We start from the raw sequence: 19,565 nt of genomic DNA on the forward strand, positions 1-19,565 counted from the left end.
GTTCTGTATCGTGGTGGCCAAATTCTATTTTAGTTAAGAAATATAAAGATTGGACATTTATGAGATAAATTTAATAGTACCCATTAAATTATTAAAATGTTAAAAATTTAGGTATTTTTGGATAATTAAACCAAAAGTAAAATGGAAAAGGTTTTGAAAAATTGAAAGTGATGGTAATGTCATTAAAAAAAATATGTGCAAGGACATGGTGTTTCTAATTGATGAAATCCTAAAAAGTTTCTAAACACCTCTAGTAATATGGACTCTATCCTGAGTTTTATATTTTAAATGCTATATAAAATTGCTCTATCATAAAAAAGTAACAAAAACCTTTATGGAATATTATACAACTTCTACCTCTATATGCAAACAATCTTCAATAATAGCATGAGTCAAATTACTCTTCTACATTTGACTGTATCAAAGACTTATAGATTTTTTTGTACTTTAAAGGAATGCGATAGGCAGTTGCGGTGTTGACAATTGTTTTTTCGAGCCAAAACTTGTCAATCACCTTCATCTCGATAAGTTTATGGTAAAGCCTCTTCCTCTTGTTCATTGCTCTTTTCAATCAAACACTCCTTCAAAAGATACTTGATGTAATTTTTTGCCAACCGAGTCAAGTCCTCACAGGTGATAATATAAACATATTGCAGTAAAATAATTCAATAATATATCAATTTACATAATAGAAGCCATTGTTTCTAGAAAACTTAAGCAATCCATAATACATTAAGGTGACACTCATTTTAAAACATATATATCAGGGAGATGTGAAATCTAACACAAGTGACTTTTGCAAGTGTAAGACAAACAACATAGCCAGATAATATTTGAACCAACTTGGATAAAATTTGTATAGTAAAACATATAAAACATACAAAAATATATACTGAAAGAAAAAAGCAGAAGAAATCAAATTATATATTCAAAGTGGGAAGAAAGTAATATGTTATCAAAGAATAAATAAATAAACTTCATTAATTAGAAACACCATGTCCTTGCAGATACTTTTTTAACATGATATTACCATCACTCTCAATTTTTTTCTCATTTAAGTATTAAATTAAGCTTAATAATAGAATTAAAAATTCATATTCTAATAATTTCCTTTTTCCAATGGCTTTTCTCCATTGACTAAAAGGTCAACTTAAAACAATTTATGATAAAAGATACATATTTTCTCTGTAAGAACAAAGAGGTGAATTATATACAAAATAAAGAAAATCTACTCATCATATAAAAGAAACAAAAGCAAGAGATAAATGTAAAAAATATTGGTTTTTTGGGTCTTATTTTGTTAACTTTTTCTTATATCAACACAAGACATTCCATACAACTTGCAATGCTAGATGGTGTAATATAGAGATTGCAGGTTATCTGAAACACCACAACAGGTAAAAGAAGATTTTATTAGCAAAAAGATAAAAACAGTGGTGGCCAAGACTACTTGAAGACTTTCATCCATGGTTCCTAGAAGGGCATCATCCTCCAATTCTCCAGCATCATCCCCACCAACGCTACTGCCACCATCATGAGGTGGGTTTTTTTTCTACTCTTTCCATCATAAATTTCTTGTTTTGTTTTATTAGTTGTCCTATATATTAGGATTTTAATCTTTTTTACTTGGGCTTACATATTTAATAACAATTATATGAATAACTGTTTTATGAGTGAGCTTATTTAAAGTGATTCAGTTATGTAGAGCCCATAAACTTCTAGATTTGGGTGTAGGTTAAATGGGTGGATACTGTTTTTTTTTACCCATATAGACTTAATGAGATCCTATTAGAATATAAAGACTCATTGATTATTGTTCCTAATACGTCAAATTATATAATAACTTCTATTTTCTACCCATTAAAGATAGAAGGCGAAAAAATCCAAAGGAACTTAGAGATTTAACTGATGAAAGTCATACTTCTTGATTCATGCACTCATTCATCATTCATTTTGCAAAAGATTTGATTGCAATAATGAACATAAGTATTTATGGCTAAACTTTCTTAATAATTATGACATGATCGTTTTGGATATTAAGATTTGATGATCAATATGGATTTTAATATTTATGATTTATATGTGTTTTCTTGGATGATTTATTGATCATTATTATAGTTAATAAAATCTAACAAGTGGTATCAGAGTACATATTATGTCAAATTATTAGGATTAAAAGTTGGATTTTTCACATAATTATGTTTGATTTGCATTATGGAGCCTTACATGTTCATCACGTTTTGAAGTTTTTATTTGATTGGTAAACTTTTAATGTATGTGATTTGCAAGTATATAGGTTGTACGACAATATTATTAGGATGTTTGAACTTTATCAAATATGTAAATTCATGGTTTTACATACACCGGTTGTTATCAAGATTTCAAACTCAGTTAATTGAAACATGTTACCAAAGTAGCCTCTATTATATAAAAATAATTTAATTTGAAACATAAACATTTTGTGTCTTCATTGTTTATACGAATGTTGATTAATCCAAAGGAGGGGTTAATATTTGGCTAACTAATGAAAACACTTGCGATGATAAATTATAGCCGGTCCAAAGAAAGGCTGTTTTTTGACAAGATTAATTATCAACATTTGAGTGTTGCGTTGAGAGTACCATTTACAATTGACATCTTTGTAAAAACACTGAATGTCAAATTGTGTTAGGTATATTATTATGTCACTTTTATGACATGTTTGTTAATTGTGTGATGTTTCTTGTTCTCTATTTAGTTTTAGCAATTACAAATAATGTTTCTGCTCAAATAAATGTCATTTCTATATTAAATGGTATAAATTTTAAAGTCTGGATAAAGAATGTGGAAATTGAACTCGGCTGTATGGATTTAAACCTTGCACTAGGGACAAAGTGACCTACTTTAGCTGAAGATGCTTTAAATGAGGCTAAAGTTGAAAAGTGAGATCACTCTAACCACATGAGTCTAATGATCATGAAACATTCCATATAGGAAGCATTTCAGAGCTCTATTTTTAAGAGCAATAATGCTAAGTAATTTCTTATGGCAATACAATAGTATTTTGCAAAGAATGAGAAATTAGAAATAAGTAACCATTTATTTGCTATGTTTTCTATGAGGTATAAGGGAGTATATTATAGAAATGTCAAACCGTGCTAAAATACTAAAGATAATAAAGTTAGAGATAAGTGCATCTAGTTCTTATTTCTCTTTCTACGCAATTCAATCAATTTAAGGTGAATTATAATACTCAAAAGAATAAATGGACTCTTAATGAACTCAGTTCATAATGTGTGAAAAAATAGGAAAGAATCTAGAGGGATAAGATTGAAATTATAATACCCGGAATTTTTTCTTTTTAATAATAATAATATTAGTAATAATTAATAACGATTTTTATTTAAATTAATATTACTTTATTTTTAATTGATTTAATTGGGATAATTCAAAATAGAATTTCAATACTATATAAAAATAAGAGAATTATTTTTCTATATCTAATTAGTTTGATTTTTAAAACGTAAATTTCTTAGAAAATAAATTATATTTTTTGTCACTTAATTTTCTCCCAATATGAATATATAACTTGAAATTCTATATTTGAGAGTTATGAAAGAATTAGTAAATAATATTTTATAAAAGAATTTATTTAGGAATGATAAATTTTAATTATCTAATAGTGTTGATTTTAATTGGAAAATAGTTAGAAAATTGATTAACTAAGTTTTAGGACTAAATTGACAATTAATTGTGGAATAAGGATTAAAATATAATTGTTTTAGATTGGGGTTTTAAATGAAAATTTGTATGGTTGGTAATTTTGTAATTAAATGTGTCGGTAAGGGTATTTTGATAATTTTACTTTTAAAAAGCAAGGGTAAATAAGTAATTCTATATTTTCAATAATTTTAGTTTGGCCCAAATTAAGTAGTTAGGGACTTAATTGAAAAGCTAAAGAAAAGTTGAAGGGTTAATTAGAAATTTTACAGGGCAAAATTTTTAGTAACTAAAAAGTTGAGAGACTAAATGGTAAAGAAGAAAAGTTTAGGGACTAAATACCGATAAGGAAAGAAAGGAAAAGAAAAAAAAGAAAAGAAGAAGGAAGAGAATTGGGAAGAGAGAGAGAAGGAGGAGAAGAGGGGCGATGTCCGGCACCGTGGGCGGCCATGAGTGCAAATGCTCGATGTGATGGGGAGAGCATGAGTAAGCGGCATCGACTTTCCGACGCCATTCCAGGCATTTCCGGCGTCCAATGGCGGCGAGGTTGGTCTCTTTTTGACCGGTGAGTTGAGAGCTTCCTTTTGGGAGTTGCAGCGTCAGTTTTGGTGGCCGGAGGAAGGAGTTCCGACGAGGTGAAGGCAGCCAGAATTTTAGATTTTTTTGGTGAGTTTCGGCGAGGGATGGATGATCGGATGGCATATCCGGACTCTCCTCAGCTCAAGCTTTCCAATGGCAGAGGTTTTGCGGCGATCGGACTCCGTTTGAGAGTCGATGGCCGAGATCGTCCGTAAATTTCTCCAGATGATCAGGGGTAAGATCAAAGAATCGAAAGCTGGAATCATCATCAGCGAGTTGTCTCGAGTCCGTAGGCTTGCTCGGATCGTCGATCAGACTCCAACGGTTGGAGGCGAGTTGACCGAGTGATTAAGCGTCTCGGTAATTCTTTAGACCATAGATTTTAAAGGTTGTTGATATAAATTATGTGTTTATTTAATTATGTTGAGCATTAGAAAAATATTGTGAGGATTGTTAGTTAAAATAATTAATTGTCAGACCGCCTACCAATAATCGTGTTTTATGTTATGTTGCAGAGTCGAAAAAATTATAGCAATTTTAGTGGTCCGACTGCTGTTAATTAATCTCTGTATATTTGAAGTATTTTCTGGCAGGTCTTGGACCCGTTATACGGGGGGTAGATGTCTGTAATTTAGGAGAGATTCTGCCGAATTTTGGATAGAATTCTTTCGAGTCAAGATTCTTAGATAATAATTCTGGGAGTCTAGGCCTAGGGTTAATTGCCAAAGGTTTTATATTTACTGATTGAATTGTTCCCGTGATTAGATAAATTCATCAGTTCGGCTCACTCCACTCGAGGAATCGGAGCAGGGCTAGGAGGTCGTCAGAACTGTGAGTTAAAATCATATATCTACTTCACATTTGTGTCATGCTAAAGTTTTTCCGGGCAGTTCTGATTAAATGGTTTAAGATTTTAATTATTTATTTAATTATTATTTATATATGTTTCATTTCCTGCATTATAGCTATTGTGATTCCATGTTGAATCGAGATGAGACGGCAGTAAAACATGCCACCTGATGGGTTGCATCAGGACCGCGTGCGCAGCGGTATGAATTTGAGTCAAGTAATAGAAGAATGGTTTAGAATTTGCCCTTGGTCAAGTTTAACTCTCCAGGCTGAATAAAGTGAGTTGCCCGAGTAAAGGTCCCTGGTCGAGCATTGCTCTCTGGGCACTTGCTTAGTTGGAAATTTAAGTGACCATACTAGATTTAAGGATCCTAGTCGAGTTTCGCTCTCTGGGCGCTAGTTATGTTGGAACGAGAGAGCCGAAAGGCTAAGATTGTTTAGTAATGGGGATTAGGGTTCTACTGAAGTATTCTGTCCCGTAACATGTGAAATTTATTTTTCAGAAGCATGGCATGACACATATTTTTGTATGACGTAATATTTTATTTTTAAATTAAATAAATGTTTTACTGAAGTGTTTGTGTTCGTTTTTGGATATATGATTTTAATTCACTCCCGAGACTAACAATCTCAATTTAACTGTTTTTCAGGTGTGGTTAGTTTTTCCGTAGTTTCTTTTCATCTAGCAGCCTGATTCCTTCATCTTCGGGTTTAACGTAATTGATTTTTGGTATATTTGACTTTAAACTTCTAGAATCTCCGCAGTAGAAATTTTAGATTTATCATTTTGAAATTTTATATAAATTCAGGTCTTGCCTATTCATGCTGGTAGTCTAAATTCTAAATATGTAGAATCTGATGGTTAAGGTTAATTGTGGATCAGTGCTATTGGATTGAAATTTGATCAAGTTAGTAAATAGTCAGGCTTACTACGGATTTAATGGCCTTACACCTATCCACTCCCTAGTGCCAGTCACGGGCCTACAAATCAGGTCGTGACAGAAAGTGCTCACTTAGCATTAATCTCTCAAAATAACACTAAGAATATGCAACTGAAACACCTTCATAGAAAAAGATAAAGAAGCAAAGTAATGAATTCATTTATTTTTTTCTGCAAAAAAGAGAGGACACATGAAGAAAGAGTGTTCTAAATACGCCAACTATCGTGCAAAGAAGGATAAAGTTCTCGCTTTAGTTTGTTCAAAAGCTAATTTGGCTTTTGTACCTATATAAACTTTATGGTTAGATTATGGTGCTACTACTCACCTAAGTACGTCTATGTTGGGCTATCTCTAGAGTCGACGACCAATTGATACTGAAAGATTCACCTATGTAGCCAATAGTTCTTGTGAAAGCTATAAGGCTTTTTAGATTAAGCCTAAATACTGATTACTATTTGGATTTAGTTTAGACTTTTGTTGCTCCATTATTTAAACGGGATTTAGTTTCTATTTTCTCTTTAAAAAAATATGGATACTTTTGTGGTTTTGGAAATAATAAAGTTAATATCTCAATTCAAGTTTTATTACTACTGATATTTTAGTTGATCTTCCTTATATGCTAGAAACTATTGCTTTCCGTAATGAAATCATGTACAGAGCATAAATTAACTGAGAAATCTGATTTCCTATGGCATAAGCATTTAGATCATATTTCTAAATAAAAAATTTAGAGGCTTGTGTCAAATGGAATTCTTGATTCTATTGATTTAACAAACTTTAAATTTTGTATTGAGTGCATTAAAGGAAAGACAACAAACATAAAGAAACCACGTGCCAATAGATGTACAAAAGTCTTGGAACAAATATATACAAATATTTGTGGTCCATTCCCTACATTAGCACGAAATAGTCAATAATACTTTATTGTGTTCATAGGCGACTACTCAAGATATGGCTACCTATATTTAATAAGTGAGAAGTCTCAATCTCTAAACATGTTTAAGTCTTACAAAGCTGAAGTCGAACTAACTTGGTAAGAAAATTAAAACTTTCAAATTTGACCGTGGTGGAGAATACTATAGCAAATATGATGGATCAAGTGAACAACGTCTAGGATCCTTTGCTAACTTTCTAAAACAATGCGATATCATCCTACAGTACACTATGCTGAACAAACCTAGCATGAATGATGTTACTTAAAGATGAAACAAGACACTTAAGGACACAGTAAGAAGTATGATCACTCATTCTTCTTTATTAGAATCTCTTTAAGAAGAAGCATTTATTATTATCTTCACAACCTCAAGAAGTGTTATTAAGGAGATCAACCAGATGATTATTACATATTCCTTCTAGAACAAGAAGATTTTACAGGCTTAGCGAAAGATGATCCAATCAACCTTCACGAAGCTCTTCAAAGTTCCAATTCTCAATGTTGGATCAGTGCCATACATGAAGAGATGAGATCCATGAAAGACAATGACATTTGGGATCTTGTAGAGTTGCCTAAATGTGCGAACCCATTAGTTTTAAATGGATATTTAAAGTCAAAGAGACTCAAACGCAATGTTAAAATATATAAGGCTCGTTTAACTGCTAAAAGAATTCACTCAAAAGGAAGGCATTGACTATTAAGAGAAATTTTCTCAAGTTTTATCAAACGACTCTTTTAGGATAATAATGACACTTATTCTCATTTTGATGTAGAGCTACATCAGATGGATGTAAAGACAACATTTCTTAATGGAGACATTGATAAAACGATTTACATAGTTCAGCCAGAAAATTCAAATCTAAAGATTCAAAGTCTATGATTTGTAAATTAAAGAAATCTATTTATAGTTTTAAACAGGCTTCTTGCTAATGGTATCATAAAATTCATCACGTGATTACCTCATATAGTTTTATAGTAAATAGTTGATGATTATGTATATCACAAGTTTAGTTGGAGTCAGTTTATCTTTCTTGTGTTGTATATTGATGACATACAGTTGGCTAGTACAATATAGGTCTTTTGCATGAAATCAAGAGATTTCTCACTAAAAATTTTGAGATGAAGAATCTTAGGGACGCCAATTTTGTATTAGGCGTACAAATATTATGAGATCGCTCTCAAGGTATTCTTCCTTATTACAAAAGGGCTATATAAAAAAAGTACTAAGTAGATGCGGCATGAAAGATTACTCATTAGGAGATATACTTGTAGCTAAAGGAGACAAGTTCAGTCTCAAGCAATGCCCCAAGAGTGACCTTGAAAAAAAAGGAGATGCAGAAGATTCCATATACATCAGCAATTGAAAGTCTAATGTATGCTCAAGTTTGTATTCATCTCGATATAATATTTGTAGTGGGACTATTAGGCAGATACCTAAGAACCTCAGAATGCATCATTGAAAATCAGCCACATGGATATGCGGTATTTATAAAGAACAATGAACTTCATGCTAACATATAAAAGATTGAACAGTTTAGAGATCATTGGATATTCTGATTCTGATTTTATGGGATGCCAAGATAGTAAATGATCCACTTCGGGCTATGTTTTTTTATTGGCTAGAGGAGCTATATCTTGAAAAAGTGTCAAACAAACACTCATAGCTTCTTCAACCATGGTTGTAGAGTTCATAGCTTATTTTGAGGCATCTAATTATGAGATATGACTACAAAATTTAGTCACTGGGTTGCATGTAGCTAATGGCCATTAAAATTATTACATGATAATAAGTCTACAGTTTCATATTCTAATAACAACAGAAGCTCTATAAATTCAAAATATGTTAAAATCAAGTTTCTGTCTGCTAAAAAGAGTTCAGAGTGCTCAAATTTGTATAGAATATATAGGGACAAACTCCATGATAGCATATCCATTGACTAAGAGATTGCCACCCAAGGACTTTCATGAGCACACCGCTAATATGGGTGTAGGCATATTTAGTGATACCCTGATTTATTGGAAGTTTCACTTTTGAATGTTCTATAAATTGATACATATTTATATGGTTACATTTATGCATAATAAAGTTTATGATTCATTTCATTTATTATACCTCTGAGTTTGTTGTGATTTTGGATTGATCTCTCTAAAGAATAAAGTAGAACCAGTTGGAAATAAGCATGTTTGGAGATCACATTACATGTAATTTTCATGCCACTCATCGATACTTGATCTATGTCATGAATATATTAATATGTTGAGCATGGGAGGTTTAGTCATGCCTGTATATGACGAAAGCTGCCATGATCTCATATTGATATAGAACATAGACTAAATTGTACCTAGGGAAAAGTCTAAAGAAGTTTGATATAATTGTTTCAGGTTTCATATGTAGCCCAAATGAGAGATTGTTAGGATTTAATCTTTATTTTGCGGGCTTACATATTTAATAACAGCTATGTTAATAACTATTTTATCAGTGGACTTATTTATAGTGATTCATTTATGTAGAGCCTATAGACTTCTGGATTTTGGTGTGAGTTAAATGGGTGGATACTGTTTTTGGACCCATATAGGCTCAGTAGGATCCTATTAGGTTAAAATGTAAAGACTCCTAGGTTATGGTTTTTAATATGTCAAATTATACGACAGCTTTTATCCTCTACTCATCAGAGACAGAAAACAAGAAACCCTAATGAATTCAAAAATTTGACTGAGAAAAGTCATACTTGTTGATTTAAGCTTCATACAACATTCATTTCACACAAAAATTGATTGGTATAATAAAGACAAGTATTTATGCCTAAATTTTCTTAAAAAATATGACATGATAATTTTAGATATTAGAATTTGATAATCAATATGGATTTTGATACCTATGATTTGTATTTATTTTCTTGAATAATTTTTTTTATCATTATAATAGTTAATAACAGAAAATGCTTGAATATATCAAGCTCACATCATCATATGTCATTAGTTTATGCTGGCATATAAAAGCTGGGGTCTCAAAAATACAATTTAGACTAAAGAGGGCATAATAGTACAAGTATATACTCTTACACAAAAAAGGAGACTAAGGATAATCAAGTAGAATATATCAAATAGACTACGCCAGTAAACTGGGTGTAACTCAGTTCACATCATACTAGGATTATATGTCTAAATTAAAAATTGATCTTATTTGAACTCAAAAATAAAAGTCCTAACTAGACAAGTAAATATCCTAAAAATATAACAAATTCGAGAAAATCAATCCAGAAGAGATTGGAAGTTACTCGTATAAACTATCCTACTTCGAGCAGGATTAGGATGATCCTAAGGGTCCTATATAAAGGCATCACTGCAAAGACCCATAATTACATTTATAATTCAATTTTTTTTTAATTTTCAGAATTTTTTTATTAATTTGATTATCAAAGTGAATAACCGGACAATATTATCTTTCAATATGCTAAACTAATATTTTATAAAAATATTAAAACTTCAACTCAATTAGAAAATCATTGTTGACAGTAACTAACACATGACCCATATAAAGTAAATTAGCTGAGAAGTGGCGATGAAATACGGGAATTTGCATGGACTCAAAATGTCAAGCCCTCTCTACGCATGCTGACATCATATTTATTACCATATGACATGGGAAACACGTTTTGCCAATTTTGTAAGTCTAAATTCTTATGTACATGGCTTAAGTCTAAAATATTGCATTTAGTTTATCAATAATGAAATATTAAACATAATTAGTTGATTAATATTAAATTATGTTAATAATTATTAAAAAATTTATAAATTTATAATATGATATCATATATATTTATAATACATTAATAATCAAGGAGTTGTTTTCAATAGCTAAATTGTCAAGTGCTGTAACTTCTCTTTTGTTGCTCGCTTGCATTCAGTATCCATACATTTACCATTCTTAATGTCTTCTTCCTAAAATTGTATTCTTCAATTAGAACATATGCTCTGCTATTTGTTTGTCCAAATTAGAACTGAGAGAGAGAGAGATCCAAACTTATTTGCATGGTGAAATGGGGTCCGGCTGTCATCGTATGTGTTGAAATAATAAGGAAAACAAGAACAGGTGGATTTAATTCTTACACTTGCATCCTGAAGTGGTTTTTCTTTTGAACGTTTTTAATGACGTAGAACACTTTGGCCGTATTGCATTTGCTCGTGAATGAATTATGTATATTTTAATATTTTTAAACTTTTATATATATATATATATATATATATATATATATATATATATATATGTATATATATTTTATATATTATAAAATTTTTAAAATTATTATTTAATACATTCTGACTTTTCAATTTTATTAAAATTCTTAATTTTCTTAATCTAATGTATTCCCCTTAATGACTTAGGTGTTTTGTAATACTGCGTTTAAGATAAGTGGTATGTAATTTAATTGCTTCAAATTTCTTTTAAACAGAAGATGAATCTGTTAAGAAGGTGAAGAAACAGACATAAACCATTAATTGCTGAGAAACTAGGAGCAATTGTAATCCAACTGTGGAATTGACACGATTAAGAAGCTACTCCTTTTTGTACTTGACTTGGGAAAGTTGGTCTGGTCCATAAATCTTTTTTAGGTATTATTTGATTGTGATGTTATATTTCCCATTAATAAATCTTTGCTAGCAATTGATTGCTTGTTCTTTCCCATTTTGCTTCTATTGCCTGTTGCATTTTACATATTTTCATGAGATAAGAGACATGTTAAAATGGTCAAGTTCTGAATTTAGATCTTCCAAATATGGAGTTTTAGAGGAAACTACCAGCACCCTCCTAAATAAGGAAAATATATCTCTAAACCAACATCACAAAACCCTCATATAGTTCATAGATTCAAACTGCATTTTTTTTAATATGATCTGAGTTCTTTGGTTATGCATTCTAAGTCTTTATTTAAGACCTTTTCTTTGATGAATGGAATGTAATCAATTTCATGTTGAAACAAAGGAAAAGAAGAATACTCATGTCCCATTCAACTAAGCAGCACCCAATAAAAAACAAAAATAATAATAATAATAAAGAAAGAATGAACAAGAGAAAAGGATTGGCAACATGTAATAATCAATGATTAAAGCAATCAGGGGGGAAGAAAACCCAAATTCTTACAATCAAACCATGATTTCCTATCTGTTGCTTTTATTATATTACATCAGCATTTTTGTAACTCAAAATATCACCATACACTCAATCAAATGACACCAAAAGGTATAAAAAGAAAAATTTAAAAAAAAAAAGATGTTAAAAATATAGGCAATAATTCACACAAATCTGTTAAATGGCTTTCTTCCAACAGTGGCAGGCATAGAGACTGTTGAATCCACACTCAAATCTCCTATGGAATGAGGCTGATGTTTATCTAAACCCTTCTGAGAACCTGAATCCTTGCCAGAGAAGAATGACCCTTTGTTCCACTTGAAAGAACCAATGCCCTGAGTTAGAGGGAATGAAAGCCTCCTCTTGTCACTGCTTGGCGTACCAGGAAACCTCTCCTTAGGATTGCTATTAGCTCTTGCTTTGGCTTTAGCTGAAACTGTTGGATTCATATAGTTTGGCACCGAAAAGGGCGGGCAGCTCGTGAGGCTATCGTCATCCTTCAACGGCAAATCAAATGGTGATTCACCTCCACTAGCTCTAGCTCTTGAATACTTTGACAAGCTTGGCGTGGCTGCTTGTGGAGTTCTATGTACTGGAGTTCGTGCCTGCCTTGTCGACATAAATGCAACTGACTTTGAGGATCTTGGTGTGGGAGTATCCATACTGTCAAATGCAAAATGATGTTGTTTGTTGTTGCTTGATGAAGGCCGTGGACTAGGCTTCAGTTCGGAATGCAGCCTTGATGGTGTAAGTTGAAAATGCTTAATGGCTTGGTTATCAGGAGTACTTGAAGGGGGTAGCTGACGTTCTAACCAGTTCCACCACCATGGGAACCCATTTGAACGGATATCTGCTAGAGCTGATTGAGCAGATTTTGGAGTAGATTTCCATAACTGTTGACAAAAAGAATAAACGTTAAGATATGTTCTGCAAAGCAATAGCAGGCTTTCTAGCATCAGTCACAATGACTTCCACCAATTCCTAGAAGATCCAGGGCATAAATTAATGTATCTAATGCCAAGAATGTCTCACATAGTTCACTGGGTGAATTTCAGATCTTGAAGTTCATATATCATGAAAAGTTTGCGTCTCTAGCTCATTGGTTTTGTACATGAAGTTTAAAAGAACACTTAAACTTTCCTGAAAGTGGAGTGACCAAGCTTATTATCTTGTAATTACCTATAAAATTGCTCTTAAAGTTGAACTGAACTTAAAACACCTTTGATAAGAAATCTTAAATGGAGTTCTATTAGATTTGAGCTCTTAAAAACCTGTGTTTTAAACGAAGCATGTTTTTATGCTTCCCCACAAATACTTTTATCCAACACAAACACATAAATCTACTGCAATCCCAGACTCTGCACCAGTTTATCTTTGTAAGTGAGAAATATGAGGACAACATTTCAATGAGAAAATACGAAATCACCCAGAAATTTTTTTCCATGCATGGAAAGTTGAAAAATGGTCTGGCCACAAAAGTCCTGAGAGATGATATAAAACATTCTTTATATAGTCGAAACCTAAAATCAAAAGTTGACTAAAAGAAGTTTAAGAAGTCAAGAGGGTTATATACTATAAATACCTGGTGGGAATATGCATATGCCATGGCTCTCTCTCTCTTAATAACTGCATTGACCTTTCTCTGCAACCTTGCTTCAATCTCCTCTTTTGTTAGCAAGCTGTCGTCCCAATCCTCATTGTTACCTGCCTCAGACTATATTACCAATGGCCCCAATTAGTATTCCTACTAAGCACAATAGATATTTGAAAACACACTAAACAACAGACATGGTACTAAATTTATGCCCTCTTAGTAAATCATCAATCAGTGGATCTACTATGCTACAATTATTAACTATCACGCCACAATGGGCCTAGGGAGTTGAAAGCAACATGATATGTCAATTTTTATCAAGCAACCAAGCCTCTAGCTATTACCAAGTTACAGTTAACAATCTGTTAAAATTGCTGCTAGCTACTAAATCAAACAGCTGATTACATTGAAAAGCTCATAAGATGAGCAAGATAACAGAGAGAAACACAATAAATCACATGAGGAACTTACTGCCATGCTCCATTTGCCCAAGGTACTCTCTACTTCTTTATCATTCCTGTATTGAGCTTGACGTCGAGCTTGGTTTTCTAGCATTTGGATCCTCCGTGACTGTATCTGAGATTGGACACGGACCAACAGCTGCATGTACTTCATTGCATTCGTTGTTTGCCGCTTCACACTCTGTCCTCTTACCACTCCTTGAAGTCTCACCAAACCCTTCAGAGCTCTAAAGCTCCTTCTTGCCTGTGTGACAAGAACCAGATTATGTCAGTTTGATATTAGCCGGACATCATTGCAGTATCCCATATGTTGATCACTCTTGAAAATGGAGTACCGCAAATTAAATCTCAGGTTTAAGTATAAGATATCAATCTTAGTAGCTTCTTGCATTGAATTATGTCTTGATATTGCAAACAGTGTTTTTCTCCAGAGCAAAAAGAGAAGCTTACAATATAGCCTCTATAGGCTGCTTGGATCTTGGTAGCTGAAGCATGGTGATTCTTCAAAGTAGGTTCTGGTCTGTAGTATATCTCCTTATGACGATGAGCATTCTTAGGAGAAGGTGCCCGGGGTGAAGCAACCTTAGGAGATGCAGCTCTGGGAGAAGAAACTCTAGGAGAAGCAGCCCTAGGAGAGGTAACTCTTTGAGAAGGAACCTTTGGAGAAGCAGCTCTTGGTACAAAAGGTGGTGTTCTCGGTTGCTCAGGAGGTGTTGGGGGCCTGAAAATTAATTTATGCTCCCTCTCTGCCTCATCCAAGATCTTCTCAATGCTACTTGGTTCTCTAAACAGGGGAATAAATGAATTGGTATCGCCATGCCTTAGTTTCCCTAGCCCTTTCTTCTTCTTTTCTTTAGTGCTTTTCCTATCTGATTCCTGCAATGTTGTGATAGTAAAGAAGCTAAGGCATCATCCTGCTATCATTTTCAATTATGCCCCTAAAGCAAAGAATAGTATCATTTGTGGTAAAGATACAAAATCCAAAAAAAGGGAAGCATTTAAAATGCTAAACACGAATGGAAAAACTTGAAATGTCATGAAACATGCCAGCAAATTCTCCTTGCCTACATATATAACAGAGACATAAAGAATCTATTGGCCAAGTATGAAAGTCAAGCAACTAATGCATGTCTTTCATCATTAAACCCAAAACAGTGCTTATCAATCACTTTTCACAATCTGTTCAAAGACCGTCCATATGAAACATGAAGCAATTCCAACCTAGCTAAGATATCTGCTCTTTCAGCATAACATGAATAAATCTCAGACTTCAAATGGTTTTTATAATATTTACATTTCTCACCACTAAACTTTTATTTCATCAATATCGATGTAAACATAATTCAGAAAATAAACCTTTTTTTTAGGTTTGAAAAAACTAATTTTCTATCGACTTACATTAGCTAGTTTCTCCTTGGGGTGGGGTAAAAAGACCTTCTTGATTGCAGAAAACCAACTCCCTTTCTTTCCCATGTTCCTAGCATTACTGTCTCCACCTGGATGGGGAAATGAACTGTAGAATTAACTGTCCGCAGCCTGCAGGTCCAAGAACAAAAGTAGTTCTTATCTGTGAATTCATGTGGTTATAAATGTATGTCTATGTATCACAGTTACAATCTTGACATATGACAAAGCATCAACATTGGTGGAACCATTCAGATGTGACAATTCATATAGTTTATCATGTTATTTCCAACGCCCTATTAAAAGCTGAACTGGTTAAAAGCACAGGTACAAAATACTCCCATATCAACTTGATGGAAATTCCTTATCTTTTCAGACCCTTGTCTTCATATATGCTGGTAAATGATCTACACGGACTCATTAACTACTAACATGGCTGAAAGAAGTTGAGTTTGAGGATGCAAAAATAACAGAAAAGATAAGAACTTGAAGAGACAAGTTGGATAACAAGATTCATAGTAATTGGTGGAGGAATATACCCAAAACAGAGGATAGGATAAGAACAAGATACAGGAATCTCTAAATTGGATTAAGATATTCGTACCATAGAAGAAAGACATCCTCCATCTATTTCATATCATAACCAAACAAGTAGGGTTAAATTCCAACTTGTTTGAAAATTGAGGGCTAAAATTAGAAGTAGAATATTAAAAAACAAACATATACAAGCAAGAAAGTACTGCCAAAGCAAAACTGTTTCTTAAAACACTAAAGAAAGATATATTTCTTGTTTTTTTATAAATTAAAAAATTAACAATCAAATCCTAATGAAGCTTGATATCCTTCTAGTGTACAAGTGTTTCCTTGTCCAAAAACCAAGAAAAAGAAAACAATTAAATTATAATAAAACCGCAAAACATAAGGATAGAGAGGTATGAAAAGATGAGGCCATGAGGAGTTGCAGGCAGTTCTACCTCCTGGTGCTAAAAATCATCTTAAAGACAAGTAGAATTCCCCAAGATAAATTTATTCTTTAAGAACTTTTTAAGAGACAATCATATAATATAACTCTCCAAGGAACCAAAACCAAAAAAAATAATTCTGACACTAAACAGACAAAAGTGGATCTAAAGCCAGAAGGAATTTAATAGGAAAATCACCACAAACTGTATGACCATAAACAGTACCAAGCTATCTCAAAAGAAAGAAAGAAAAAAAAGAGAAGGAAATTCTCAACTTTAAAACAATTCAATTGAAACCCTTTAACATAATTAACATGCAAAAGAGAAAAAAGAAATCACTTGATCCCATCATAAACACCATAATTGACAAGTATCCAGAAAAAAAAAAAAAAAGCTTCACCAGAAGAGTAATAAACAGCAGAGAAAAAAGAAACAAAGATAATATGCAAAGAATCAAAGTACCTTAGTCAAGAATCAAGACCCAGTTTTGCAAAAGAAAAAAAGAAAAGAAAGAAAAGGGAAGGAAAGAGCAGCAGCAGCCAGAGAAGACTCTGTCTTTAGCCTCCCTCTCCTTTCCTATAGAACAACATACTTGTTGCTGCTGTTTTGTCTTTTGAAATCTTTTTATTACACAAATTCTTCGATTACTTTGTTTATAAATTTTGTCTTTCAAACAGAATTTTTATTTTAAAACAAAAAAAGAAAAGAAAAGGACAACACTCCTCTCTCTCTTTTCTTTCTTTACTTTCTTGCTTTTCTTTCCAGTGAGAGAAAGAAAAGAAACAACCTTTGAATCAGGTTCTTGAAATTGTAATGAAATCACTTTTTCTTTCTTGCCACCTTTCACCTTTTGTTGATTTATAAATATATTTTAGTTTTTTTTTTTTTGGATGATGATGATGATGATGATTAAGAAAGAGAGCAAGAGAGAGAGATAACCACTTTGTCACTCAATTGCTATTGTGGGTTGAGGCCAACTTCAACAACTAACTTTACTTCAATGGGAAGACTATTTCACACACACCCTTCCTCTGATTCATAACGGTTAGGTTCTCGGTACCCTCTTACAATTATTCTATTTTAATTTTCTTAATCATTATCATTTTAATTATTACCAATTATTACTACGTCTGTATGATACGGGTTTTACACTAAATTTTTTAACATTAAACTAATATCATATTTTCTGAAAGAATAATTAACTCCACATAATAGTTTTCCTGAATTTTATACATTTCTCGTATAAAAAGTCATAAAGATTCTGTTAATATTGATGAACAGTAAATAATAAACTTAATATTTAAATATATTTTTAGTAATAGAGATTGAGGTTCATGGAACTTTTAATTTCTTTCTTACAGATTTGTGCAATGAATTTTTAATTTTGTTAATGAATAATACTGCTTACCGGATGAGTTCGAAAATTCTTATTTGCTAATTGATAATAATTAATAAAATATATTTAAAGATTATAAGAATATAAAAATATCTACTTTTTGTTGAATTTATAATTTTTTTTATTTTTTATTTTTTATTTTTATTGTGTTAAAATACCAAGAATATAGTTTTTTAATTTTGTAAATATATAATTTTTATTTTTTAACTAAAAATAATTACACCATAAATTTAAAAATATATAAAAGATACTTAAAAAGATTCACCTAATAAATTTTTTTATTAATTTTAAAATATTTTTAAAAAGATTCCTAAAAAGTTTATCATACCTACAAGATTTATTTTTATAATTAATATATGATGTTTTTATTCTGACAAAAATCTATTCTTTTCCTATTCTAAATATAAATTATAAAGAATTATTTTCCCTATTATTCCAAGCGTGGACTTATGATCCTATAGAAAAATGAAAATAAATAAAGTCGGCAGGCTTTCGTTAATCTAATGTGCATGTGAAAAAAAAAAGGCAATTTAATCAAATTGCTTCAGTCCCACGCTTAGCTAATTATGATAATATGTCAGATTGGATAAAACTCATTTCTTTGAGAAATTTGGATTGGGACGTAAAAAAAGTGTTTCTTATTATTTTTAATTTATTATTTGTAATTCATAAGGAATTATGCACATTTTTTGTTGTTAATAATATAACTCGAGTTTTGTTGACCTACTCTGTTCAAAAATAAAATTAAATCTTAAACCAGGATTCAAGTTTGGGTCTGGTCTATGCAAGTCGACTGCGCTTTGGTTGGTCTCTTTCTGACCTAATTTCCCACCTCTTTTAATTCTCTTTTGTTTTGTTGCCCATTTAACAGGGAAATATGTTAAATTCCATAAAAACTTTTTATATTCATTCACTTAAAATTAAATAAGTTTATAACTATAAAAATATTATAATTTAATAGAAATTTAGGTATTAAATCTTTTGTTAAATTTAATATTTAATTTTATTGATAAAATGATAAAAATTAAAGGTAAAATATATTAACTTTTTATTATATTATATAAATAAAACTGAAATATAATATATAATATATTTTTTAAAATTATATATATAAATATTGCTATATAGAAAAATATTTTCTTAACATAAGATTTAAAAATTGTATAACTTATTGCAATAGAGAGTTTATTCTTATTTATAATTGATTGAAATTGTGATCAAAATTTTTTATTATTATATACAAATTATTCTTATATTAAAAAATAATTACTGTATATCTGTATTTGAAGTAGGACAAATACGTCGTATGAACAACTAGTGATATATAATTTAAATATTTTATATTTAAATAACTAATAATAGATATTAATAAAATTAATAAAATTACACGTCTAAAATTAATAAATACTTTCATACTTCTTTTCGTATATTAATAAAGAGATTATATCTCTTATTACCCAGATAATTTCTGATAACTTGAATCACAACTACCATTTCTTTTTCCATTTTCTAGTTGGGAATGATATATGGTTGACATGCTTTTGATTACAAAGAGAATATCTTTTTATTTTTGCTTAATGTGTGATATCATTTCCATGTAAATGCAATTAAAAAA

At 31.3% G+C, this 19,565-nt stretch overlaps 1 protein-coding gene across 4 annotated transcripts; it reads right to left on the minus strand.

Annotated features, from left to right (window-relative positions):
* Window positions 1-12,083: 12,083 nt before the first annotated feature.
* On the minus strand, window positions 12,084-17,581 carry LOC8271761 (protein IQ-DOMAIN 14). 4 transcript variants are annotated; one of them, XM_048377911.1, is made up of 6 exons: window positions 17,497-17,581; window positions 15,587-15,724; window positions 14,639-15,064; window positions 14,199-14,432; window positions 13,716-13,847; window positions 12,084-13,026 (listed from the first exon to the last, which is right to left on the minus strand). In XM_048377911.1, the coding sequence occupies exons 2-6, from the start codon at window positions 15,659-15,661 to the stop codon at window positions 12,298-12,300; spliced, it is 1,596 nt and encodes a 531-aa protein (XP_048233868.1). In that variant the 5' UTR covers window positions 15,662-15,724; window positions 17,497-17,581; the 3' UTR covers window positions 12,084-12,297. The 4 variants fall into 4 exon arrangements, with proteins under 4 accessions (XP_048233868.1, XP_048233867.1, XP_048233870.1 ...); XM_048377910.1 differs by lacking the exon at window positions 17,497-17,581 and adding an exon at window positions 17,017-17,483; XM_048377913.1 differs by lacking the exon at window positions 17,497-17,581 and adding an exon at window positions 17,342-17,363.
* Between the last annotated feature and the right edge of the window lie 1,984 nt (window positions 17,582-19,565).

The sequence above is a fragment of the Ricinus communis genome, chromosome 8 (genome assembly GCF_019578655.1).
Source record: "Ricinus communis isolate WT05 ecotype wild-type chromosome 8, ASM1957865v1, whole genome shotgun sequence".
In the NCBI taxonomy this organism is placed as follows: Eukaryota; Viridiplantae; Streptophyta; class Magnoliopsida; order Malpighiales; family Euphorbiaceae; genus Ricinus; species Ricinus communis.